General features: G+C 41.2%; 1 protein-coding gene across 2 annotated transcripts; it reads left to right on the forward strand.

Moving 5' to 3' along the window:
* Positions 1-698: 698 nt before the first annotated feature.
* Positions 699-27,231, forward strand: mmp2 (matrix metallopeptidase 2). 2 transcript variants are annotated; one of them, XM_084066109.1, is made up of 13 exons: positions 699-1,026; positions 1,840-2,066; positions 4,917-5,065; positions 6,477-6,605; positions 7,096-7,269; positions 9,098-9,271; positions 10,361-10,534; positions 11,022-11,180; positions 12,097-12,247; positions 20,212-20,348; positions 21,942-22,101; positions 22,660-22,769; positions 25,985-27,231. In XM_084066109.1, exons 1-13 carry the CDS (start codon positions 889-891, stop codon positions 26,086-26,088), a joined length of 1,986 nt encoding a protein of 661 aa, XP_083922235.1. In that variant the 5' UTR covers positions 699-888; the 3' UTR covers positions 26,089-27,231. The 2 variants fall into 2 exon arrangements, with proteins under 2 accessions (XP_083922235.1, XP_083922236.1); XM_084066110.1 differs by having other exon boundaries at positions 11,022-11,175; positions 12,101-12,247.
* Positions 27,232-27,597: the final 366 nt, after the last annotated feature.

The following is a 27,597-nucleotide window of genomic DNA, read 5'->3' on the forward strand; positions in this document are numbered from 1 at the left end:
ACGCTCGCCCCTATTGTTTTTTTCGTGGACCGCTCGCCCCCAGCGGTTCTTGTATTTGTTTTACTGAGGATAAGGCTAGAAATACGTTTAGGGTTAGGCATAGTTTTACTGAGATTAAGTTTAGGAAAAAGTTCAGGTGTAGGCCTTGTATTACTGACGTTACGTTAGGAATACCATATGGTGACCCAGGGACGTCACGGGCTCTCAGAAGGTGGGGGGGATGAACTTTCGGTGGACTATTCCCCTTACTTTACACTTTGGCTATTCAAAAATAGCAGATATACAATGCTCATAGCGCGGCATGAGCTTGTAGATCTGCTATTATTGAAAAGGCGTGAAAAACATTTGTAATTGTCAAACGTAAACACATTCTGTATTTTCAAAAGTTTGCAACGTTTTTTGGGCGGATTTTGTTAGTTTTTTTTTTCGTGTTTTGGTTAGTTTAGTTCGGTTTTAGGGTTAGGGATAGGTTATTTAATTCTTATTTTTGCCTGAAAAAAATGGGGGGGTATGAAATCACGGATCTGTGAGAGTGAGGGTGTCGAGTCGTACGCACAGTGAATGGCCGTGACGCCCCTGGTTACGTTAGGAATACCAGATGGTGACCGTTCCTAGATCGCCGGATTTTCCCCGGGGCGACTGTGTTTTGGGGCGAGTGTTTTGGTGTTCCGCAGAGTTGTTGCGCACAGCGGAGAGCATCGAAAAAAGTGCGTGTGCAGCAGAAGTTCATGGAGCTGCTGAGGTGCAGGATGTCCCGTTAAAGGAAAGAAAATACATATTTCAGAGCAGCAGAGGCTCATAGAGATAGACAGAAAGGTCTGCAGAGCTACCACTGCATCTATCCTGAACCCTTTTCCCCACAAATCTATCTCCAACCTGACAACAACTATGGGGCGTTCGACGATATTTAGCGTGTTTTTGTTGGAGTTGATCGCTTTTCTCCAGAACTGCTCCGCGGCCCCCTCGCCCATCATCAGGTTTCCAGGGGACACGACACCACCCCAAGACAATAAAGAAGTTGCCCTGGTAAGTTTTTATTTGTTTAGGCCTATGATTTTTTTTTTCTTTTTTCTTTTTACGAATCATTTGCAGTGGTGGAAAAAGTACTCGTATTTTTTTTTAATTAAGTAAAAGTATCAATACTGCAATGTAGTAGCCTACTCTCTCTAAAAGTCTTAGGCTTTGTACTTGAGTAAAAGTACAAAAGTATTGGTATCAAAATGTACTTGAAGTATCAAAAGTAAAAGTACTTGTTGTGCAGAATGTCTCATTTCACAAGTTTTCAAATGTGTAAAATGTCGAAAGATCTTTTGAAAATAGCAGCTCTACAAGCTGGGATGCATTGTGAGCTTGTAGATCGGCTATTTTCAAATGGCCGAAATGTAGCCTATAGGACTAAAGTGGCTATACTGTATGTTTTGTATTAATAATCTAAATCTACAAAGTAACTAGTGGTGTAAAAAGTACCACATTTACCTCTGAGATGTAGTGGCTGTGGAGTAGGCCTAGAAGTAAAATAACTGAAAATTGGAAATACTCCAGTAAAGTAAGAATACCTAAAAAGTGTACTTAAGTACAGTACTTGAGTAAATGTACTTAGTTACTTTACACCACTGATCATTTGCACGCACAATAAATAGTCTAGCAGAGAAGTTGCCTGCTGATCAAGTCAAATACTCGCGAGATTTGATTGCATTCTTGCGTAAAAACAATAGTTTAATATTTTTCATATATAGGAATGGAAAAAAAGTTACTTTTGTCATCGTCAGCAGAACGGAAAATCCCCACTTCATCAAAGCTGCATTTATAAAGACCATTGTCTCCACGTTTCTCTTTCAGCACTATTTGAACAAGTTTTATGGATGCCCACAAGACAGATGTAACCTAATGGTGCTCAAGGACACCCTGAAGAAAATGCAGAAGTTCTTCACTCTGCAAGAGACTGGAGAGATCGACCAGAAGACTGTGGAGATCATGAAGAAGCCTCGCTGTGGAGTACCAGATGTGGCCAATTACAACTTCTTCCACAGGAAGCCCAAGTGGCAGAAGAATTCCATCACCTACAGGTCAGCACTACACCAGGGGTCTTCAACCTTTTTAGGCCAAGGACCCCCTAGCTAAGAGAGAGAGATAAAGCAGGGACCCCCTCTATATTGTATAAAATTGTGTTTCAGATACTTTTACTTTATTTTACTTAGTCCTGCCCTTTTTTCCCTCTACACCTACAGCCTCTTTGCCAAAAACAGCCGATCTACAAGCTCTCTCAACGCCTCGCAGCGCGAGGCGTTGAGAGCTTGTAGATCTGCTATTTTTGGCTAAAGTTCTGCTCAGAAAAGGGGATGCTAGGGTTCAAGTGGTTAAGGTAAAGAAAATAAATATCACACAAAGATTTGGCGGACCCCCTGTAGTAGCTCTGAGGACCCCCTAGGGGTCCCGGACCCCCTGTTGAAGACCCCTGCACTACACAACACACACCATAACACAAGATCTATATTACATGCATGCTGAAATGACCAAGCAAGAGGTAGACTATTTTCTCAGTGATGGAAGAAGTACTCACATTGTTTTACGTATGTAAAAGTATCACTACTGCAATATAGCAATACTCTGTTACAAGTAAAAGTCTGGAATTCAAAATGTACTTGAGTAAAAGTATAAAAGTATTGGCATCAAAATGTACTTAAAGTACCAACATTAAAAGTACTCATTATGCAGACTGTCCCATTTCACTTTTTTAAATGTATGTTTTGTATTAATAATCAAATCTACAAAGTAACTACCCTAAAGTTTTCAAATAATTGTAGTGGAGTAAAAGTACAATATTTGGATCGGAGATGTAGTGGAGTAGAAGTAAAAGTATTGGACATTGGAAATATTCAAGTAAAGAACAAATACCTCAACATTGTACTTAAGTACAGTACTTGAGTACATGTACCTATGTTACTTTCCACCACTGCAATTACATGTATGCTGAAATGACAATTCAAGAGGTAGGCTATGTTCTAATATGGACTTTGTCCAATGTCATCATTACCCATTTTGGTCTTGCCCAAATAATGAAATGGATATCCACTTAAACCCTGTAGACTTAAAGTTGACTACTGGTGTTCCCAGGGGGCTATACTAGGTGACCCTCCTTTTGTCCCTCTCTACACCAAATACCTACACAGTACACACACACACACACACACACACACACACACACACACACACACACACACACACACACACACACACACACACACACACACACACACACACACACACACACACACACACACACACACACACACAGGAAAAAGCGATCTACGGGTTCATGTGGTGAAATGATTCTTGTTGAACCTAATCCTGAGAGGTAGCATCATGTCTTCTCCAACCCACAATGGTGAAAATAGCCGATCTACAAGCTCACAATGCCTCACATTGTTGTGTGTTGTGAGCTTGCAGTTTGGCTATTTTCACAATATTTATCTGTGGAACCAGGTCAAACTAAATGTAATGTAATTCAAAATGTAATTCAAAGTGCTTGTCAGGGTGGGGAGTCCCCAGTTCAAATATGATTATTTTGAGACGTTTGGGAACCCTTGCTGTAGGATATAGTGTCACACAGGTTATCACATAAAAGGAACAGCCCACAGAAACTCTGAGGTAGGCTACTTAACCCCAGCATGCCTGTTCTGGGGGGAATAGGCATGTTATTTTTGTGAAGACATTTGGTGTAGACGGAAAAAGGATAAGTCCAATTACAGAGCCAACTCAGATCCAGTTTACTCTGACTAGGTGGTGTAAGTGGTTAAATGATGATGTATTGACATGTGAAATAAAGCATATCCATCTAAGCAGGGCAAAGAAACACTAATAACAATGTATTATCCTGGTGTGTCCCAGGTGTGGCTCACATAAAAACGCTGTCAAACACACAGGTCTGAATTTCGTTCCCCTAACCAGTGTTTAACTGTGTTGTTCCATAAACTGCTGAGCAAAGGAAACTATAAAGAACACCCCCAGAGTCTGTTTGCTTTGAGAGATGGACCTCAGCTATGCCCCCTGATTCCCACTCACCCAACCCCCATCCACACAATCTTTGTGCTTGAATTGTTTCTTGCTAACACCAGCATTCCTTCACAGCCTGTCTTTGATCTTTTTTTCTTTTCTTTTTCCCCCCTCCATTTATTTGAAGTTTACAACAGCGCTGAATTGTTTTATTTAGATCAGCGTTTTTTTGGTGGCGTGGCCGCCTGACCGCTTTAGCCTGTCTGTGTGTTTGTCAAGGAGGATGGCAATAAGGCTAAGGAAAACAATAACAACTTGGGGATCTCAGCTCAGCCCATGTCTAGAGGAATCTACAGCAGAGACAGGCACACAACGGATTTTTGCGGTTGAACTCTTTCAGGAAAGATTTTCCCCAGATGACTCATAGTCTGTTAGTAGGAGTAGTGTCTGCTTGTCTGAAGATAACAGTATTACTGGGTCACTCTGCTTCGACTGTCTTGGTCTTTGTGTTCTGGGGTTTAAAAGCTACAACATGGCTGTATTGTTTGCATTGTCTCTCTGACCCTGAATGTATCCTGCTGACCATTTTGTATCAAAATAATGGCCTGTCATTGTCTTGACCGGTTCTGTGTGCCGTGAGAAAAGTCCAGGTGTGCCGTAGGATGTTGTGACAACTTTAGTATTGCAATATATGCTACTATACGAAGAGTTATGAACATTCTTTTTTAATGAACTATAGCAGTACTTTGTGCACAGTCGTTTCCCAAAACAGAGGCAAATTATAGATCCTAAAATGTGTTTCTTTAAACTTTTTATTTGGCATTAGTAAATACAAATATGGAGAGTATTTTGCACAGATATAATACAACATTTCCTGTTGTAGTAAATGATTCCCTGCATGTTTTTTTTGTCTCACTCTTCAGAATCCTTGGACACAGCCCAGATCTGGATGAAGAGACTATAGACGATGCTTTCTTCAGGGCGTTCAAAGTGTGGGGTGACGTCACCCCACTCACCTTCACACGCCTTACGGAGGGGGAGGCTGACATCATGATCAATTTTGGCCGCAACGGTACAGTACAACCCTTTTCCTTTCTGTCATAGTAAGGTATATCAGTGAACACTAGTGATTAAATCAGGGCTGTTCCCAGGACTGTGTAAGTCTTGGTTAACTTGCAGCCGCCAGGACCCGAAGAACCTGCGGGAGAAGAGTTTCTACAACATACGGTTACATTTTTCACAATTGTGGCACCCCAGAGTGTCAGAAATGAAAGCACCCCTGGAGGTGCACTCTATAGAGGCCCATGTGTAACTACAGTGGGGATGAGGGTACGGTACACGCTTGTTTATAGGACGTAACACTATGTCTAAGATTGACCATGGCTTACCTGTGGCCTTGGACAGCACAGTCAGTATTTGTGAGTATGTGCTTTATGTGTGTCTAGTCATCCTGGCTGGCAACGGTCCTTTTTTCCATCATTTCAATATTCATTCCGTACAGAGTTGCACATAATTTTGGCGTTGCACATTTAGGACAGGACAGGGCAGGATAAACTCTTATGTCTTGTGTGGGCTGTTATAAATGATCACTAGGACAGACCTCCCAGTTCTCCAGAGGGAATAGGAGTGACATGCTAAAACTGAAATTCATTGGTATTCCCCACTGAGACTTAACAAGTATTATAGGAACCCAGCGCCAATAACCTTGGCAAGTCATTTGTAACCCACTTATTCCCTTGAGTAAGGGCAGTAACCATCAGACCGAACCATAAGGAAGAAAACAGTTCACCAGAAGACTCTGCCTGGTTGACTTATGGTCAAGTATAACATTCATAATGTTATTATTATTTTATTATGACACCACCCCACACAGCCAGCCTATATTTTGGACAGATTTGGGACATGGATGAGGATTATAGTCTTTAGGGGGGGGGTTACTAGGGTCATTTTAGTCAAGGTATCCATTAGACAGTTACTCATAAAAATCATTGTACTGCCAGAGGTGTCTGTCTGGCTCTAGTTAAACCTGTCTGGAAAGACTCCCGTAATTATGATGGCACACAAATAAAAACAAGCCACCTTGGAGGAACTGGGAGAAAATATCTATACAAAAGTTAAAGGGACACTTCGATGTTTGGGGCTTTAAGTAGGTTGCATCTTTTCCTTCATCAGACAAACAGATTAAAACATGTCAATATATTTGCAGTGTTACGGTTATTAGCATTTCCCCTTGAAATTTGCTAACCAGCTAGTCAGCATTTGTTTAATTATAATGCTAATATGCAAACTTTAACTCACAAGGTTCCATAGTACTTTGGTGGTAGTTTCCATAGTACATTGGTAGCTTTCATAGCAGTTTCCTTAGTACATTTTCCAGTACATACTACATACTGAAAAATGAGAGACTCTTTTTCATTGCAGTAGTATATATACTGTATATGCATATATATATTTTTTTAATGTGTAAATTGTGTCACCAACAGAGCATGGGGATGGCTACCCCTTCGATGGTAAAGATGGCCTTCTGGCCCATGCCTTTGCACCAGGACCAGGCATTGGTGGAGACTCCCACTTTGATGATGATGAGCAATGGACCCTGGGAGAGGGTTCAGGTACCAGAGAAACAGAACATTTTCTTAATATTAAGAAAAAGTAAATTCATGTTGCATTTTTCATGGAAAGGCTCTTGTGTACCCAGGTGTAGATTCTAAAGCCTTTACTATTTTTCCACTCCAATAATTTGTGTTTATGTTACGGACCATAATAATTATTGCAAATAATTCTAGGTGTTTGTTTTAACCTGCTTTTATATGTACTTTTCTGTCTTGCCTAAACACTCCAACACAATTTGAATTATATTCCGTGGCAAATCGCACACAATGTTAGGAGAATCAAAACCAAAACCTTGACATCATGACATGTATTTGCAAATATTATGAGTATATCTGCATGCACTGTATATGGCCTGCCCATAATTAAGAATGCTTTGTTTGAAACGACCATATAGAAAATCAAATTGATAGTCCTCTCTCTCTCTCTCATGTAGTAGCACTGCACCAGGCGGACAATTGTAAGACATCTTTTGTGAACTCTTTTTGGCAGTGGTGAAGGTGAAGTTTGGCAACGCTGAGGGGGAATTCTGCAAACTGCCTTTCCTGTTCCAGGGGAAAGAGTACAGCAGCTGTACGAACCAGGGCCGTGATGATGGCTTCCTGTGGTGCTCCACCACTTACGACTTTGATAAAGACGGCAAATACGGATTCTGCCCCCATGAGCGTGAGTATGGGCCACTGACACACGACAAAATAATATTGTGATATCGACTCCACTCAACTTTGTTGTCACATCACATGTTTGATGTGACAGGTGTGAGGTTTCACGTTTGTGTACTTTTGTGTACGTACACAAACGTGAAAAAATGTAAAAACTATGCAAAGAGAACGATCAGAGAAGGGAGCTCTGAGCCAACCGGGTAGCAACAAGGACCACAACATTTGACCACAATGGCAGATCTATAAGCTCACAGTGCTTGTAAACTTGTAAATTATGGCAGTATATAGGGCTTAAGTGATTCACCAACTGCAGCAGCATTGCAAGTGTGCACATTTGCCATAGAGATGGCCCCATGGGCAATCAGACCGACAACTTTAGCAGCGTTAGTAACATGCTCAATTTCATTGTAGCTGAACCTCAGAAATGTTCAGTAAGTTGGTGGTAAGAAGCTGTTTTTCTTCTGATGGCCAAGTGCTACTTCAAATAAGATTGAAATATATTTGAAGTAGTTCTGTTTATTTTGGATGGAGAGAAAGTAGGCTGGAATAACTGCCAGGAAAGCGATGTTGTTGTTTGGAACAGCATATGGAATTTGCTCATTTGCAAGGTTCTGTCCCACTTTGAAAATACTGGGATTTGTCAAACATGTTGTTTATCTGCGTTAAGTTGTTGTCCACGGTACTGCTGTTATCAAAGGCTCATTATGATCCGTTGCCAACGTACACATGTACTGGGTTGTTGGAAATGATGTAAACACAAGTTAAACCAGTGAGTTCATGTAATGGAATAGGATAATTGGGTTAGTACAATTACGTGCATATTTGTGCATTTTCATATGGAACTGAAATCTAACAAATGTGTATATTGCAGCAGCTGTACTATTATGTATCGCAGTGTTTCAGTGTGTCTATTTTTACAGCATGTGTGTGTGTGTGTGTGTGTGTGTGTGTGTGTGTGTGTGTGTGTGTGTGTGTGTGTGTGTGTGTGTGTGTGTGTGTGTGTGTGTGTGTGTGTGTGTGTGTGTGTGTTTCTCTGGAGCAAATCTCGGAAACCGCTGGACCGATCAGTGCCAAATTTCTTGTGCACACTGGCAGTAGACTAACTTTGTACCTCCACTAACTTCTTTCACATATGTTTTATACTTTTTGGAATATTTAACTCAAATGGGGCTTTGATTGGGCTGAACCCTTGCCCAACGTTGAGAGTCATACATCGTAGATAGATACAGTATGTTATAGATAACTTTAAAATGTGTAGATGACTGACATCCTGGCCTCTTGAAGTCCAAGACTCACATTGGAGGCACGCCGTTCCCATTAGAATGAGAATGAGAGTCACATCATAGGTTTACAGGTGTAAAAAAGAAAGTCTGTGAAAGTTGTTTTTGTGCAAGCTCCACCATTTTTGTTGTTTCCAGAAAGGAGAAAGAGAAGAGAAGTGGGTATACTGTACATGATATTAGACATTAAGGTGCAAAAAGAATATCAGTGTGTTGTACACAAGATAAAAGGGTGCAAAGGGTGTCAGTGCATTGTCAGGTTTAAACCAAATAGTTTAAACCATGATTCAACCTTTGCGCCGTGGCTCTGTGAGAGGTTAGCCATCTATGGTCTGTGTGAGTGTCTGTCTGAGTGCTGTGTCGGTCTATGTGTCTGGAGATACGTCATCAAAGACTTCATAGATGGCATCACAGGCTGGCCACATGAAGTCCAAGATCTGCATTGGGGCCTCTACATGATTTTTTTCTTTAATGGATGAGCCGTGAAACAGATTTCAGAGAAACGTACATGTATAGAATCCCTAACCTTGCTTTATTCATGTGTATGAACAGTGCTGTTCACCCTCGGTGGAAACGCCAACGGAGCTCCATGTAAGTTCCCCTTCAACTTCCAGGGGACCAAGTACGACGGCTGCACCACTGAAGGCCGTGACGATGGCTACCGCTGGTGTGGTACCACCGATGACTACGACCGTGACACCTCCTACGGGTTCTGCCCTGAAACCGGTGGGTTGGATAGTCTACTGTCTGTCTCATGCCTCAGATTTTTAGACCAGCTTCTTTTAGAAAAACTTTTCCCATCCATGGTTGACTTGCTCTATTTTGCTCCTAAGTAAAAGCGCTGTTGCATGGAAACCATAATCTGAGAATTAAATTAACATTTTTGTATGCTTGTGTGTGATTGAAAGTTGTGTGTGTGTGTGTGTGTGTGTGTGTGTGTGTGTGTGTGTGTGTGTGTGTGTGTGCTACGTGTGTGCTTGCCTGAGGGTGTGCTTGTGTGTTTATTTGCTGTACAGTGCACGATGCCTCTCCGTATTGGTTGACAGGAATGTTCCAGCTGTGGTTTTCATTCTTGCTAGTGGTTTACTGAATGGTTGTAAAAGTATTTTACTGTGTAATAGCACCGCTCATTTTCCATTTGGTCAGTGGGGCTGGCTGCTCTTGGATTGTGATGCTGGGGAGAGTAGGCCAGAGTGAGATAGAGAGAGAGATTAAAGACTAAATCTTTTTTTTTAAAGTCAAATAACTTAAACATGTACAAAAATATTCATCATAATTATGCCCAAGACTTTGCTGTACTTCAAGTATATAGGTCGAGAGAGAGAGAGAGAGAGAGAGAGAGAGAGAGAGAGAGAGAGAGAGAGAGAGAGAGAGAGAGAGAGAGAGAGAAAGAGAAAGAGAAAGAGAGCAACAGAAAGAGATGGATAGGTAATACTATTGGGATCTGGTTCTAATTGACTGGGAATGCAGCTGTGCACAGAGCCTCATGTAGTGCTAGTGTTGAATGAGAAAACGGCAGAAGAAAAAAAACAAACATCACAAAACCAGATTTAGCCAAACAGAAGATTATCTCCCTGTGAAAGAAAGCAGTTTGGGAATTTCCCTTTTTGGTTTGGTGCCTGGAATATTAGTTATTGATGTTGTGTGCCTTGTGCATGCTTTAATGGTGCCATTTTCAACATCTGCAATTATTTCACAGTACAATACATATCAAAACACTCTTTCGGTGAGCCATACGATTTCTAGGTGAAATGAACACCTGAAGTTTAGACTTGTGACTATTCTGAAACGTGTGACTGGATGCCCCCCATACAGCCATGTCAACAGTGGGAGGGAACTCAGAGGGAGGTCCTTGCGCGTTCCCCTTCCTTTTCCTGGGAGACACCTATGAGGCTTGCACTGCCTCTGGACGCAGTGATGGCAAGATGTGGTGCGCCACCACCAAGAGTTACGATGACGACCGCAAGTGGGGCTTCTGTCCTGACCAGGGTAAGAAGCTTTCATCCACGGGTTCAGAATGCATATAATGCAGATCATTTGCTTAGCATTTGTTGTAACTCACTTGGACTGCCAAGTGGGTGGGATTTTCCAAATGGGACACAGAATGTGAGAATTGCAGGAAGTTAGACAGTCACAGGAAACTATTCTCAATTTGATTTACAGTAGGTTACATTTTATAATTGATTGCTTAGCTGACACTCACACTGAATTGTTTTGGTGTGAGTGTCACACGCCAAAACCAAAACCAGAAGCGCCATCCATCTGGCATTCCAAGAGCCAGACTCATCACCACAAGTACACTGTGTTATATTATTGGAAGTTGTAAATCATTTAATTGCTTTGTAGAAGTAAAATGCAGATTTTGTAAACAAGTTTTAAAATCATTCATAAGGTTGGGATGCACAATCAACACATTTTAAAATCTCTGGCTGTAAATATGAAGCTCTGTGAAGGTAATTTGGTTGATTATTTCCAGGCTACAGTTTGTTTCTGGTTGCGGCCCATGAGTTTGGTCATGCCCTGGGCTTGGAACACTCTCAAGACCCTGGTGCACTGATGGCTCCAATCTACACCTTCACTAAGGACTTCAGACTGTCTAATGATGACATCAAAGGCATCCAGGAGCTCTATGGTGGTGAGACTAAAATCTTCAGTTTAACCACTTAAACCCTATACACTTCATTGACCACGGTGTCCCCCGGGGGACTGCCCTTGGCCCCCTCATGTTCTCCATCTAGTCTACACCAAATCTCTTCACCAAAAAAAGCCAATCTACTGTATAAGCTCACAACCCGTTGGGAACATCTGCTATTTTTGCTTAATATGACATGGCCAGAATAGGGATGCTAGGTTCAAGTGGGTAAGTATCATGTAAGTAAGCTTTGCCGAGCCATGTGGCCCATAGGGCAGGAGCCTATCTCCAGTTTCTCCGGCACGATATCCGGCTTGATATCCAAGTACACCCCCTAGTATATCACAGGGACTTTGGTATGACCCGGCCGGGGAACCCTGACCTCCCAATCTCAGCGCGTACACTCTAACCACAAGGCCACAGAGCTGGTATCATCATCATGTGTGTTATAAGCATCAGATGTGCGCTCCTTAGAAACGGACAGTCTGGAGACTAGAGATTGCAACATTATGTTGCTCCCAGCTGTTTTGGGTTCTAGCTTTGGGCGTGCACAGGGAATGTAATCTTGTTTAACACTAAAATCTTGTCTGTGGGGATTGTTTAGTGAGGCAGGTTTTTGTTTATTTGGCAATACCGTTAAGTCACTCCTCATGTTGTGCAATAGGGTATTTTTGTTTTTATTTTTAATCTCTGTAAATGTTGAGGAGAAATTCAACTTGATAATCAGGCACTAAACGAGTAAATGGGTTGTTTCCATGGCAATATTTGAGCAATTTGATTATTGGCATGCTTGGCAACAAAACTAAAACAAAAAGCCATTAAAAACCTTCAAGTATCTATGAAACCAAAGTTTTTAAATTAATATTGTATGAATCTATCTTTCAAATAGCTAATATTCTGTCCAATGTTTCACTGATAGGTGGTGGTGGTGGTGGTGGTGGTGGAACCGATCCAGACGAACCCCAGCGCCCCACCCAGGGTCCTGTCACTCCCATGGACATCTGCAGTGAGCCGGTGGTGTTTGATGCTGTAGCACAGATCAGGGGAGAGACATTCTTCTTCAAGGACAGGTAGGCCTAACTGAATCAAAGGGAACTCTGATTGTTCGATATTACAGCCACCTATACTGTAGGTGGTTCTTAATATGACTGATGCAGTTTAGGTCAAGGTATAGTTGACTAAACCACAGAGGCTACTACCTTTGTGGTTTATCACATCCAGTGTTTCATTTTGTTAATGTATATTTTTTCACCTATTCCACTGTCTCATCCTCTGCATCAAGCATTTGTATGTCAATTGAGGCAGGAGGTCTATCCACAATCATTACTCGCTGAATTTTTTGGTTCATTACAAATGCCAGACATGTAGTTATGTTACAACACAGAATACTTGGTTAACCACTTTAACCCTTGTGTCGATATTTTGGACCAATTTCAAAGTACAAGCTGTGAGCTTGGAACTATTTTCACTATTCGGCATATGTAAAGTAAAACAAAAAAATGGTTACATAGAAAATGTGGGTTTTCATAGCAAAATACTTTTTTCTTACAAAGATAATAACAGTAATATAAAATATATAATATACAGCCCCAAACTGCACATGACTCAGGCATCTTTCTTGATGGCATGTTGCCCTCTCCAATATGACAGCGATGCCAACGCAGCGTCTTAAGTATATTATCTGTCTGACAAACCTTTTCCGACCTTTTCCGACCAACCTGTAAAACAGGGCTCCCGAATGCCTCCATTTGGCCACAGTACCCAAGAATCTGTCCAGTGCAACTAAAAATGTTCATTGGTCGCAACAGTGCACCTCACATTTAGCAGGTCTGTAATCTGGAATGTGTGTGTACTCTATGTGTGGGTGCACCTGAGTTATATGCTGGTGCACCTACAGTACATGAAAGAATTAAGGTGCACCAGTGCAACCAACTAAAAAGTGAGTCTGGAGCCCTGTTAGAGTCACTAGTGCAGCGACAGATCACCTTCCACTGCCAGCTTCCCACTGCAAACACGGTCAGTTGTGTTTGTTGGAATGTGTATAGCCAACCCCGGAGGCACTGTGGAGGAATCTAACCGCATTGTCCGCAGTGGTGGGCAGGAACTTTACCCTTGCACCACTCGGGCACCGGGTTGAACCCTCTCTAAACTTATCAAAGATGTTGGCTTTGTTGTAAATATAACTGTCTTGTCTGTAATATATGCATGCACAGGAAGGAACACACAATCACAACAAAATGTAATATAGCAAAACAAACAAGTGGGATTTCACAACCCAGATCATAGCCTAATCATTTCCCCAGGAGGTATAGTTTTATTGTTTATAGTCATATTCTGTTCCGCTTTCTATGGCCTCAGTTATTTTAGATGCTTGTAAGCCTGCAGTTTACTGGCTGACTTCAAGTCGAAGAAGAGGCTTTCTTTGTCAATCTCTCTCAGTTCACTAAGCGATGGGCTTTGGTCTAAACTCTTTCTGACTGTACTTCCCCCTTAGGGAGTTGAGCTCTGCCAGCCACCAGAACAGCTGAATTATTTTAAATGACAAACCTTTTCTGGTCAGCTCTAACCCAAGCAACAGTGTGTATACTGTCCTGAATCGCAAACCATATCGTTTTTGTAGGTGCGCCTTTTTACTAGCTCTTAAGCAGTGTTTCCCAAACAGTGGGCCGGGACGGTGGGTAAATATCCCTTAATTTTTATTTTTCTACATTTTTATTATTATTATTTCAAAAGATTTTCAAAGAATTCTCAGGATTTTTTCAGGAATTTAAAACATATTATTTTTTTCATAAATGTAAAAAAACAAACACAACAAACAACTTTAGAAGTAGTGAAAATAGCAGATCTACAAGCTCACAACGCGTCACATCATGACTTGTTGTGAGCTTGTAGATCTGCTATTTTTTACTAGCTTGGGTCGCGGGGAGACATCAAACTTCTCTTTTTGGGTCTCGAGCTAGAAAGTTTGGGAACCACTTTTCTTAACAGATTCCCACCTCTGTAATTTTGAGGTTGGCAGAGCTGTAGTATATCTGTCATGTCCATTTCGGAAAGCGCATCCAAAGCAAACAGGTCAGCAGACCTCTGTTCTGTACCAAATAGTGAAGTCATTCACTTTAAGACTGCCCTGCATAACCCTAGAAGGCCCGAAGGTAGGAGTTGGAAGAAAACTAACACCGATCCTAGTCATCCTACACACAAATCTTCACTTTCAGGCGGATAACCTTGTACTGTATGTCCAAAACCTTTCCAGGAAATGGGGAAAAATAACCTGTGTTCAAATGGATCCAATGTAGTTATTGTTTAGTCTCAAGCTCTTGTTAATACTTTTCATTGGTTAAATATGTATAAAACCAGACAGATTTGACTACTTTCACCCTGGTGTCCCTACTATATAATATAGTAGTATGGGCATGGATGTCAAACAGAACACAAGGATGAAGTATTAGCCTCATTAATGTACAGTATATTCTGTGTGGTGGATCTTCTAGCCTATTGAAACAGGTTCAGTTAAAAAATGTTCAGTATAGATCGTTTGTGTGCTCACAGCATAATACTGGAAACTAGAAATACTCTCAGTCACTCCCAGTGGCTTCCAATAGCTCTATCTATTTAAGTGCATTTGTTAAAGTGGTAAAAGTGAACAAGCATATCATTGGAAAACTATTGGAATCTATGAGCAGGGAATGAGCCTGTTAGCCTGCTAAAGTGTATTTGAAGTGTAGCGCCACCTTGTGGCTCCGGCCCACTGGTTGGGAATCGCTGATCTAGACACTCACACATGCATTGCCCTATGGATTGTGATCTTATTCTGTTTACACATAATGAATAGCCTTCTGTACCTGCTATGTGGCCTACTGACATCAATACAGTTCTACATGCTGTTCCATGTGGCCTACTGACATAAGTACAGTTCTACACACAAAAACATTGAAACACTGGAGCTTCACGGACAATGAATTGCCTTTTTATTTACAGGGTGCTAGGCAACAATGACTGACATTCATCAGAGTCATGACTCTGATGAGTAGTCATTGTTATCCAGCACAGCGATTCTCAACCTGTGGACCGGGGGCCCACTGGTGGGCCGTGAGGATATTGCAAGTGGGCCCCCAAACAATTGGCAAAACACTAAGATTTTGATGATAATGTAACATTATTCTTGTTAATCTTAAAATAACCCTAACCTCTTCATTGTGATACTGATAAATAATAACTAATGTACACAATGCTAGTTCCTAGATCCAAGCCGGAACACAATGGATTGATTGATAATTAAAATAAACATGCTCTGAAAATGCACGCGACCCACCTGATCATCGGCTGCCGTGTGAAGTGGTCAGATCGGTTGAGTCGCAAGTGGGCCCTGATCCTGATAAAGGATGAGAACCACTGACCTTTTAAATGAAAAGGCGTCTAATTGTCCTTTGACACGCGGTGGAACTCCCTCTCATCAATACAGTTCTTGCCACCATCCGATCACGATAGTGTTTAATCATATTATCAATATTTAAAACAATTACGATGCAGTATCTTTGTGTGCTAAATTAATAAAGCTAATAACTACACAGTGTAACAAAACGTCATCAAGGTTTAGTTACGACTGAACTATGACAAGAAAAAACTACTTCATAACTGGATAATATTTTCACCCCAGGGTTTTTCTGCTAATTCAGGGCTGGGGATTACTCCAGCATACTGTTGTTTGCAGCTGGACCGTTGTGGACAGATGTTTAACCACTTAAACCCCTGTAGTCTTAGAGAACTGGACTTGAGTTACAACTATACTTTGACCACTTTTTCCATCTACACCAAATCTCTTTAAAAAGAAAAAGCTCTAAGAATAGCCGATCGACAAGCTCACAATGTGTCACAATGTGAGCTTGTAGATCAGCTGTTTTTGGCTAATGTTTCTCTCAGAATATGGACGCTGGGGTTCAAGTGGTTATTGTGTTTTCTGGCCTTTGTAGCATCGCACAAGGCTTTTGCGTGACTAGCTATCTATCTAGCTAGTTTCAAGCAAGCTGTGTGAGTGATTCCTGCTTTGAAACGTGAGAAAGGCTGAAATAGGGCTGCCAAGCACACTGACCCAGAGGCACTGCGCGAAATGGGGAGGAGAGAGGGAGACTGGAGGCAATAACATTCCCCTTTCCCAAGTCAGAGATGAGTAACGTTTCAGTGCGTTGCCTGTTGCTGGAACTGAGACTGGAGCTGAGACTTAATGTTCTGCCTCAAGGCCATGTCAGGTCCTCTGGCTGTAGAGCAGCAAAACAAGTCAACTTTTATATCAGCAGATAAAAAACAGTGCACTTTGGGCTTCAGCAAAATTTCACCGGCGTCTGCACTGTTGTAAAAGAACATACAGGGTTTCCCCCCTCTCTGTCCCGGCTCTGCATATTTATGTCAGACAAATCTGGACATGAAGAGACGAATAACACTGAAAGTTCTCACTGAGCTCAGCATAAAATACCAGGTCTGTCTGTCTGTATGTCTGTCTGGAGGCTTTAGAGATAAGCTAGCATAGCGTCTGCTGTCCAACCTGCTGATTCTGTTGACTATGTTGATTCTTACAGGGACAGATACAACCACATGTTGCCAAACTCTCTAATGCATTGTAGTACGGCTTACGTGTCCTTGCTCAGGGAAACAGTTTTGAGAGCTGTTGGATCAGACCAGCAGTTTTTTGACTAATCAGCTTACCAGCAACCTCCCCAATACGTTTGTTTCAGAAACAGATTTATTTTATTTATGTGCTCTTGATATTATAGCCAACTACGGTTTTGGCTCAATATAATGAGCTTAAAAAGTCACAAAATAATAATTAATGCTAATGCCATTGATGGTCCATTGTGGAACCTTGGGCCGTCAACCTTTACTTTATAGAGTGTGGAGCACAGTAGCTGTGCTCCGGTTAGAAGGAAGGCCTTGATAGCCACAGCGTTGATATACTGAATGTTATAGATAAGAACTTCAGAATTCTCCAGGCGCTCAACCGAACGCTTGTTTGCATGCAGACCTAGATGTGGAGCGATTTGCCTTCGTGATATATCAGGTCGTATTGTTTTAATATCATTAATTTGCTGTTCTTTTATTCACATAGTATAGAGGGAATCTCCCTTGTTTCTCAATAAAGATGCCTTGCGCATGTGAACGGTAATTTCTGTGTATGTCGTCTATAAACTGGACTTTAGGGTTCATTGAACCAAGAGTGACAGGTCAACCACGGCACATCAGCTGGTGACCCCGACCGTGGCCCTGTCCAGTCCAGACGACCGCTGGATCCATAAGATCCAAATAACAATTCGCCCATACACTATGTGATACAATTCCTTGGGGTTTTGGCTCAATATAATGAGCTTAAAAAGTCACAAAATAATAATTAATGCTAATGCCATGCTGTATGTCTCACACTGTATGTCGGGAATTAACCACAACCTAGCATCCCTATTCTTGGCATGTCATAATATAACAAAGAACTAGCAGATAGCTCACAACACTTCCCAATCAGCTTGTAGATCATCTATTTCCTCGCAAAGAGATTTGTGTGTTGAGGGGAAAAAGGAGGACACCAAGTATGAACCCCTGGGTGACCCCGGTCAATGAAGTACTGTATATAGCGTTTAAATGGTCAGACCACGAGTCACATCCTCCTACGTCTTTGACTGTGGCCAATACGTTTGTCTACTCTTGCCAGACACATACCGTAAGTAGCAAGCTGACCCATCATTTGATGGTCGAGTTTTATGTGAAAGAGGTTGGAAAATCGTCAGTGGCTTACACTTGTGGTCTGAAGACAAAGAAATGTATTTCCTCGCATGCAACTATCATCCAGTTAGTCATTCACTCTTGATTCCATGTGACAGACTTGAGCAAAAACACAAGGTTTGGTGGAACCTGCTTTGTGTCTTCATATTTATTCATTATCAGAACTTATCTTTGTGATGGGCAGAGCTTTGCTCTGTGTAAAATAGGTCAGTGGAAAAGAGTTTGGGAAGCTGCTGTTGTTGTGCAGCTGTGTATTGGAAATCCGGGCAAGATGGGTCTTGTTCCGCTGGCGTCGGCAGCCCTGGCCCTAACGAGGACCAGATGCTCATGAATCAGGCCATTGTGGCTGACTGGGGCTAGTGAAGCACTTGTACTAACCCCCCCTGTCCCCCCTTATCCTCTCTCTCTCTCTCTCTCTCTCTCTCTCTCTCTCTCTCTCTCTCTCTCTCTCTCTCTCTCTCTCTCTCTCTCTCTCTCTCTCTCTCTCTCTAGCAGTTAGGGGTTCAGTGTCTCACTCAGGGACACTTTTGACAGGAAGCCAGGAGGAGCCGGTGGGGATCGAACCGGGTACCTTCCACTTCCTACAAAACTGCTCTTCATCCTGAACCACTGCCGCCCTCTGTCTCTGTCTGTCTCTGTTTCTCTCTCTCTCTCTCTCTGTTGCTCTTTCTCTCTCTTGCTCGCTCACTCTCTCATCATTCCCTCTTCCCCAAGGGGGTGTAGACAGTGCTGTTTGTATTAAGTACCGGAGTGCACCTATGGTGCATACGCATGCATGCCTGCCTGTTTCTAAAGGTTATGTAAGCACTGTGTGGTTGTAGTCATACTGTCGGTTGGGTTAGAGCCGATCAGAAAGGATTTGTCCTTTAAAATAATTCAGCTGTTGTGGCTGGCAGAGCTCAACTCCCTAAGGGGAAAGTACAGTCAGAAAGAGTTTAGACCAAAGCTCAGTGCTTTGAAAACTGAGTTTGACAAAGAAAGCCTCTTCTACTCGAAGCCAGCAACTAAATATTCTGTAAGCTTACAAGCATCTAAAACAGTCAAGGCCATTGAACAGGGAATGGTAGACTAACTTTTCATAACATTGAGTATGGAGTTGACATGATTATATGAATACGAAAACATCGGTGACAGACGGTGCATCTTGACAAATAGGAAAACATTATTGGGTGACAGTGCTCACACCCTGGCATATATGAAAACATTATTGTTGAATGGTGACTATCACAAACATGCATGCTTTATCTCCACTCAACACATTAATCCAATGTCAGGTCACCTTTATTTGTATAGCACACTGGTTCTCAAAATGGGGTCTGGGGAGCCCCAGGGGCTCTAGGGGGAATTCCAGGTGGTCCCCAGCAAAAGTAGTTAATATAGTGTCACAATCATTGTAACCACTTCATCCATTTATATGTTGGCTATTCAAAAATACCAAATATACAAGCTCACTTTCTTTTTTTTCTCTTTTTTTTACAAATCAATCTTCTTTCGGGGGGTCCCTGGCACAAAACCTTTTCAGATGGGGGTCCGTGGTCAAATACATATCAATTTGGACAGCTGTTTGGACCACCAATTTGGACCAATGTTATAGCATTAATACTGGCTGTCCTCCTAAGGGCATTAGTTGCCTAGAAGTATGCTGGGTCAATGCTACTCCATGACACCTCCAAATGGCAGCCAGTCCAACAAGCTAACACACTGACTGAAGCTCCCGCACCCATAGACAGACACTGGAAATATAGGCCTCAATGGCGGGATAACCACATGACACATAACACTAGAGCCTACACTTGATACGTCGACGAATATGAAAATATTATTCGAAACAAGACAAAAAATGAAAACATGATTGGTGACAGCGCACCTAGTAGAAGCCAACCCATGGTGCAGAGTAAGTTCCATTGTTTAGGCTAACGACATCAGTCAATTAATTTAATACCACTGCGCCGCTCAAAGGCTACGGGCACCTACTGACAACTTACAGTATAAGGTGAAATGTTTTCTTGCATGTTACTTGGTGCATGAGTTGATGCCATGAGTCATTCGACACACTTTAAATGTCAATATGACAACTTTGACCGTTTCATTTGCTTTATTGCCAACTGTTGTCAGTTATAATCATAGACGGGGTTACAAATGACTAATGATAATAAACACTAATCAGTAAATTACCACTAACATCACGAAACATGTCTATTGAAACTCAGTCCAGCTGGCCTCATTAATAACTTCCACTCGTTCCTTTCATCCACTCTTCCTCTTCCAGGTTCGTCTTCAGGTCAACGAACTTCAGAGGCAAGCCCAATGGGCCCATGCTGGTGGCCACCTACTGGCCAGACCTGCCGGTCAAGATAGACGCTGCCTACGAGAACCCGCTGGAGGAGAAGACCGTCTTCTTTGCAGGTACGTTATACTGATAAGCAGATGCTTTATTCGTCCCCTCTGATTTCATTCCAGAGCAGTGATTCTCACCTTTTTTTTCTTTAAAGGAATCCCAGGTTGACATGCATTAGGGCAGTGGTTCTCAACCTTTTCAGGCCGCGACCCCCCAAAATAATCATATTCGAATTGGGGAGACCCCAAATTAATCATATTTGAAGTGGGGACCCCCCACCCTGACAAGCACTTGGAATTGTAGGAGTTGATGCATTACATTTATATAGACTCAGTTCCCACAGATTGTGAAAATAGCGGAGTTGAGAGCTTGATCTAGATCTGCTATTTTCTAATCGCCTATTTTCACGATTTTTGCCTCTTTCTTATATTATTTGACAATTTGGCCAATGTATGACCAGTTTTATAGTATAACTGTAAAACCCTGTGCTCATTTAACTCAGAGGACCCGTAAGTGTCCAGTCGCTGCCTAACTATCCCTAATTTAGGTGGGGACCCCGTGGAAACCACTGCAACTACCCCTGGGGTCCCGGGCCATATGTTGATAACCAGTCAACTGGGTCGGGGCCCATTTTTGGGTCGCAGGCTAATTCTTATGGGTCACGCCTTGAGTAAATATCCCCTTTTTTTTGGTTTACTACATTTTTTCTCCAAAATATTTTCAAATATTTAAAAAAAATATGTATCTCAACAGTTTCAGAAATAAAAAAGACATTTCAACAGAATAAAAAAAAAGAAAGAAGACATTCAATAAAGTATCACTTTGCAATGCTTGTAGATCTGCTATTTTCACTAGTTTGGGTGCCGGGGAGACATCAACTTTCTGTTTTGGGTCTTGAGCTAAAAAGATTGGGAACCAGCTGTAGGCTACTAGAGGATCCAGTTGCTCTTGCGTTTTGGTCATGTCACTTTAAGCTCTACGGTGATCAGAGAAACAGCCGTTCTTCCATTTCCATGACTAATGGATGGCATTCCTTTTTCTGTTTTCCCCTGGTCTAGTGATGGTCCATTTATAAGAACTGTAACATTAGGATAAGTAGAAACATTAGCAGGGTACGGTTGTATGTGGTGCACACTCTTGGACACTTTAAGACATTAGACTGTGGTTATTAGTGGTTTATCGTGCATGCCTTGCATCGCAGCATCATGACAACCTTCCTGACTCTTGACTCCATTTACATAATATCTTCTCCAGATTGTAGGACACTGGAGGCAGAGCTGCTTCACTGCATATTTTCCTTCATATGTAGGCTCAGGGTTGGCTGAGCAAAAGACTCGATATTCTCCATTTTGAATTTTATATTCTCCAATGTCAGTCTTCCTAATAGCTGACCTATGACATAACCTGTTTTGATTTCATATCCAGCCCAAATTCTTTAGGTATTGCAGTATTTCATACACCTTTGCAATATATCTGAATACAATAGATTTGATTGATTAAACCGTGTAAGTAATGCATAAATGCATTATTGTTTATACGTGTTAGTTAGGATAATTCTGGAGGCATTTCATCAGAAGAAACACATATATATTCCTATTTATTCATTCATGTCTTTGTTTTGGCTTTGATTTGGTGCCTCAACACCCCTGTCTTTATCCCAGGCAATGAAATGTGGATTTTCAAAGCGGACCTGCTGGAGAAAGGCTACCCCAAGAGTATATCCTCCCTTGGCCTACCCAGTGATGTACAAAACATTGACGCAGCCATCAGCTTCAGGAAAAACAGGAAGACTTACCTGTTTTCTGGGGACAAGTTCTGGAGGTGAGGAGCAAAGCCTAAATGCACCTCCATAAGCATAAAGCTTGTTTGTTACAAAGTCCAGGCCTGGGTTGATGATGTTATGATATGTTATTGCTGCCCAGAGTCATGCCTGGTTTCAGTTAGGCTCTTTAGTATGATTGATTTACACTGGGCTGTAAACCACTACAGCTCCCACAGCTCTTACACAATGTGAGTACTGTGTATATATAAGATGATGACTGCACTACACTTCCTGTAACTCTTTCACTTCCAAGGAAGAGGATGTTTGCTTCTTGAGTTCTATGTTTACATTTAATACCTCCGCATCAATAGTCGGTTAGGCACCTTCGCCAATATATAAGAGGAGTTGTGCTATAAAACTAGGATAACCACCTTGGTTGCAGGCTAGAGGCATGGGGGATGAATGAGAGCAGATATGTGACTTTAGTCCACAGTACCTAAAACCATTCATTGCGGATTGTAGAGCCACCCACTTACTGTAACTTTAGTCATTCAAGATGTGAAATAATACCCATTGAGACACTGTACAAATCCATGCTCTTCATGATGATCCCTTAGGTACAATGAGGATAAAAAGAAAATGGACCTTGGGTTCCCCAAGCTTATCGCTGACTCATGGAATGGCATCCCAGACGGCATAGACGCTGCCTTCAGTCTGAATGGCATTGGTAAGAACACATCTTCATTTGTCTTAAGCTTTGTTTTAAATCAGGACATCTTTGGTATAGTAATAATAAGATCAGATAAGATTAAAAAAAGAAAGAAAGAAGACAAGACAGGACAGGATCTGGCAGTAAAATCTGAAATTGTTTTTTCTCTCTCTCTCTCTCTCTCTCTCTCTCTGTCTCTCTCTCTCTCTGTCTCTCTCTCTCTCTCTCTCTCTCTCTCTCTCTCTCTCTCTCTCTCTCTCTCTCTCTCTCTCTCTCTCTGTCTCTCTCTCTCTCTCTCTCTCTCTCTCTCTCTATATATATATATATATATATATATATATATATATATATATATATATATATATATATATATATATATATATATATATATATATATATATATATATATATATATATATATATATATATATATATATATATATATATATATATATATGTATATACATATGTATATATATATGTATATATATATATATATATATGTATATATATATATATATATATATACACACACACACACACACACACACACACACACACACACACACACACACACACACACACACACACACACACACACACACACACACACACACACACACACACACAGTGACTAGCACTGAATATATGTATCAACCATGAATATGTGAGTGAATATACAGCCTATCAACAATGCATATGTGAATATGCTTTATGTCAATGTTAGGCAATGTGCGTCTTACTGTAGTAGTCTGTGTGCCGGAGTGCCATATTTCATGTGTAGGAGCCATATATATATTTATGACTATGACCATAGTCATAGTTATAATTTAAAAAGGATAAATAATCATAATAATCATAATAATGATCCTGCAAAACACAAACAACCTGCCATATTCCACATAATATCAGCAGTTCCACAAATCAGCTCTCATGCTGGTTTTCAGTTTATCAGAGCAGGAGTGATTTCTTTTCCGGACCAGCCTTCGGTAACTAACGACGAGCAATGCAGAGTGAAAGGGCAACCATGAGGAAATGACCACGGGACGTCTGTGTGCATGGGCCGCATTGTCTGTACCCAGTCATCAGCAGCCTGGCATTCCTTACCCTGCAATACAATAGACATACAGTAGAGAGAGACATATTACTTAACAAGACCAGACTGTGCAATCAGTGAGTGCATACAGTATACGTTAGGTTATGGTTACAGGTAAAAGACTAGAAATGCATAGACTCACAAGTCAGTGGGTAAAATGCTTCGCTCAACTAGAGACTGAGGACAATCTCCCAGCTTTTGTTGCTAAAACTGGTTGTGTCACAGTCAGAACCAGTCCAGCGTCTTTAGGGTGGTGGTCATTTCAAACAAGATTTCAACCTTTTTTTCCTTTTCTTTTTTGAAGCAAGAAGTATTGCTTCTATTTCAGCATGCTAACTTTCCAGTAAGACAAAGTTGTAGTTGCCATTATCTTTGAATCCTCATGGATGATGTCATTGTTAGGCAGGTTTCTGAACTGTCCACCAAGTTATAATTTTATTGACCAAGATGGAACTAAGTGAAATGGAATTGATGAGGCTAAAGTGATTCATATATGGGGGGGAAAAGCAGAGCTCTTCTTAGGCTGAGTTCATACTGTCAGCCCAAATCAGATTTGTGGCCTACCCAGATTGGACTCTGGGTAGGCCACAAATCCTAATCCTGTTTATCAAGTCTGAACAGCAGAACAGCACATGGAAACAGATTTTTGTCGAACCACATTCAAATCTTATTTCTAAAGTTGTGTCTCAATCTGGACACCACAGCTATTTTAGGCAAGCGACACCATCGTGCGACAGATTACAAGTAAAGCATTGCTTACTCCTATGTCTTTATGTCGCTACTACAGCAGCCAATGCAGGTAGTTTGATGATGTGTCTGGATACACAAATCGGATCTGATCGCTTGCAAATAACAGTGTGGACAACAAATCAGATTTGCCTGCAGTCTAAACTAAGCCTTTAGGGTCAGTGCTGTCTGATCCAGTTCTCTGCCGTGACATGCCTTGTTTCCAGTGGCCAGGCCGATCTAGCCAGCCCCTTCATCATGTCTGGCACGATGCCTCCAACAACAACACTGCTCATATACCAGAACTCTGCTTGCATTGCTGACGCCATGCAACCAAAAATGGACTTTTCAGAAGGACTGGGTTACATAGTGAAGATGTGAAAATAAAACAGTTGACAAGAGGAAGCTCTGAAGCAGGAAGGCCCTGTGTCGATTAGATATAGTACACAGAGCAAAGCGAATGAGGTTTTGCAGTGAATGTTGCATATCTTACTCAGCTTAGAGTTCTCCCGGCAACTCCCGGTTCCACATTATCTTGGTTTACTTTTGCTGTTCTATTGTTCATTTGCAGTTAGACTTCATAATTGGTACTGGTAAAGTTCATAATAATAGTAATAGCAGTAATAAAATACAATCATTAGTTGTTTTATTTTGTTCTTTCTGAAGAACTTGAGCTTAAAGGATAACACAAAAAAGTCCTGGAGACTTGTTTCCATTGTGGTCCAATGTATTCAATTCATCAACATAGCATAAAAGCAAATGTATGTACGAATGTACGTTTGTATGAACATTAAGCATGAAACCTAAAGAACTCCTCTGATGGCCCATGATCAGCGTCAGACATAACCCCTGCTCTGTGAGATGGTATGCACAATTTGGTTGATGGCAGTTAACCAGGGATTTTTCCATTACTGCTCAGGCCATTGCTCCTGACATACATACTGTAAGCATCACGTAGCACCTCCCCCACACGGTGAGAAAAAACACATTTATATAGAGAACTTCTGTGCCCCTCCACAGTGGCGCCTCTGTACACTGGCTTATTAGCATTCTGAAAAAGAGGAGGTCCAACTTTGTGCCTGATTTGTTAGTTTTTTACTCCAAAGGCAAATTATGTCATAATCCTTCTCCATACTGAAGACTGATTGCCCTACGAGCCTATATACTATAATGAATACTATGTTTGTCAACTCAAACAACCTTTGTTCCAGCTTATTTAGACACGACAATAAAAAATACACAGCCCCAACCAAACTGTAACCGAGAAACATGTATTCTTAATAAAAGAGATGAAAAAAATCAGCGGCTTTTAAGACATCAGTATATGGTTTGGGCATTTCATTTTTAACTGCAACAACATTTTTACAACAAAGAGTTTTAAATGTGCAATGCTTGTTCCTTGCTTTCACAGACTACAGCTACTTCTTCAAAGGTGCCCACTATTTCAAGTTGGAAGACAGTAGCCTGAAGATTGTCAAGTTGGGGGAAATTACAAAGGACTGGCTCGGGTGTTAAACATTGACGAGATGCAGAGCCACCGCCCGGCTCTTCCTAGGATGACCTTTGGCCTCATGATGAGGACCCCCTGCCATGGAATCGCACACAGCTAGAGGTCACCAAAGTGTATCCCGTTGCTGGGCTTTCAGGCCCCACTGCCCCCTTTGCTCTCATGAAGGGACATGCCCCACTCCCTCCACTTTGTAATATTAAGCCCCTAGCTTGGCAGAAAGGCAACCCTGAGGCCTTCTACACAGGCTCAACATAGGCAACTGGATATATTGATGTATTACTGTGTGATATTGGCATTTTATTTGTTATGCTGATGCAGATTTGTTATGATGTGTGGCCGCCCCCCAAACCCCAACCCTTCACATTTTACATTTGTTGTATTGTTTTTGTTTTTTAAACTTTTGTCATAAATTCAGACATCAGGTATGTCCATACTGTGCTGTGAGATATTGCCTATTATGCAAATTTGATTCCCACAGGCTGGTCTTGCACCATATGAGGGATTTGTGTTGGCTTAGAATTACTTCTATGTCCACAGTGTATACAGTGCATTTTCTTTTATAAATGCCTTAATGTTTTATTGATTAAGTAATTGTCTCATTGTTGTGAATTACATTTGAAAAAAAAATGACTTTGCACAATGTCTCTCAACCGAAGATGGTGCTTTAGAAATAGCTTTTTTGCATATTAGGCCTATGTGTTTTATATTCTGTGTAACAATGTCCGAGGGGACTACTTTTTTTTTGTTGTTTTTTTATGTCAGAAGGTAGTATTCATAGGCACATGTTATTCTTCATTTGGCTCGCACTTTGTATAGAAATATACAGGGGAACTGCACAATATGGAGAGTTGGAGACCCAATTCATTTTCATGGAACCTCCATTTTGCATTTTCCTTCGGTAATGGTATGGAAAGAAAAAAAAAAGGCACAGGTTGCCTACAGAGGCTGTATAGGTTTGCTGCATGATGGAATCATGACCAGAGTACCACAGTAGTATTGTTTGATAATCATTTTTATATTCAATCTTTTTTTCCTTGAGATGTTACTCTGCAGTCATTAGTGATTGTGTTGTGTTTTGTTTTTGTTGTTTTTTTTATGCTTGTGCACTTTGTCATTCTGTCGTCAATAAAGATCAATGGTAAATATTAGATGGTTCAGTGATAAAGAGTGAAAGCACATCACTTAATTAATTCGTACACAAAATGTATAAAGCTGGATGAGGGACATTTTTGGGGAGATCTTGTTTGACCTGCATTAACAAGCCAGTTAGTGGTTGGGAGCAGCAAACAACTTATTTGTTTATTTATTTATTATGGAATTGCGCCATCTTATGGACATTTGGTTGAGGCCATTTACTCAAATTCAGTCCCGTTGTCATTTGAATGCCCAGTGGTGGTGGAAAAAGTATATTGTTTTACTTAAGTAAAAGTATCAATACTGCAATGTAGAAATAATTTACAAGTACAAGTCCGGAATTAAAAATGTACATGAGTAAAAGTACAAAAGTATTGGTA

The sequence above is a fragment of the Gymnoscopelus microlampas genome (assembly GCF_963454915.1).
Source record: "Gymnoscopelus microlampas genome assembly, chromosome: 1".
Classification (NCBI taxonomy): Eukaryota; Metazoa; Chordata; class Actinopteri; order Myctophiformes; family Myctophidae; genus Gymnoscopelus; species Gymnoscopelus microlampas.

Excerpts from the sequence above, each read along its gene's own strand:
- mmp2 (XM_084066109.1), top strand. The coding sequence starts at position 889 with ATGGGGCGTTCGACGATATTTAGCGTGTTTTTGTTGGAGTTGATCGCT. Across the intron at positions 6,606-7,095 it reads GACCCTGGGAGAGGGTTCAG|TGGTGAAGGTGAAGTTTGGC; the intron begins GTACCAGAGAAA and ends TCTTTTTGGCAG. Across the intron at positions 22,770-25,984 it reads CTTCAGTCTGAATGGCATTG|ACTACAGCTACTTCTTCAAA; the intron begins GTAAGAACACAT and ends TTGCTTTCACAG.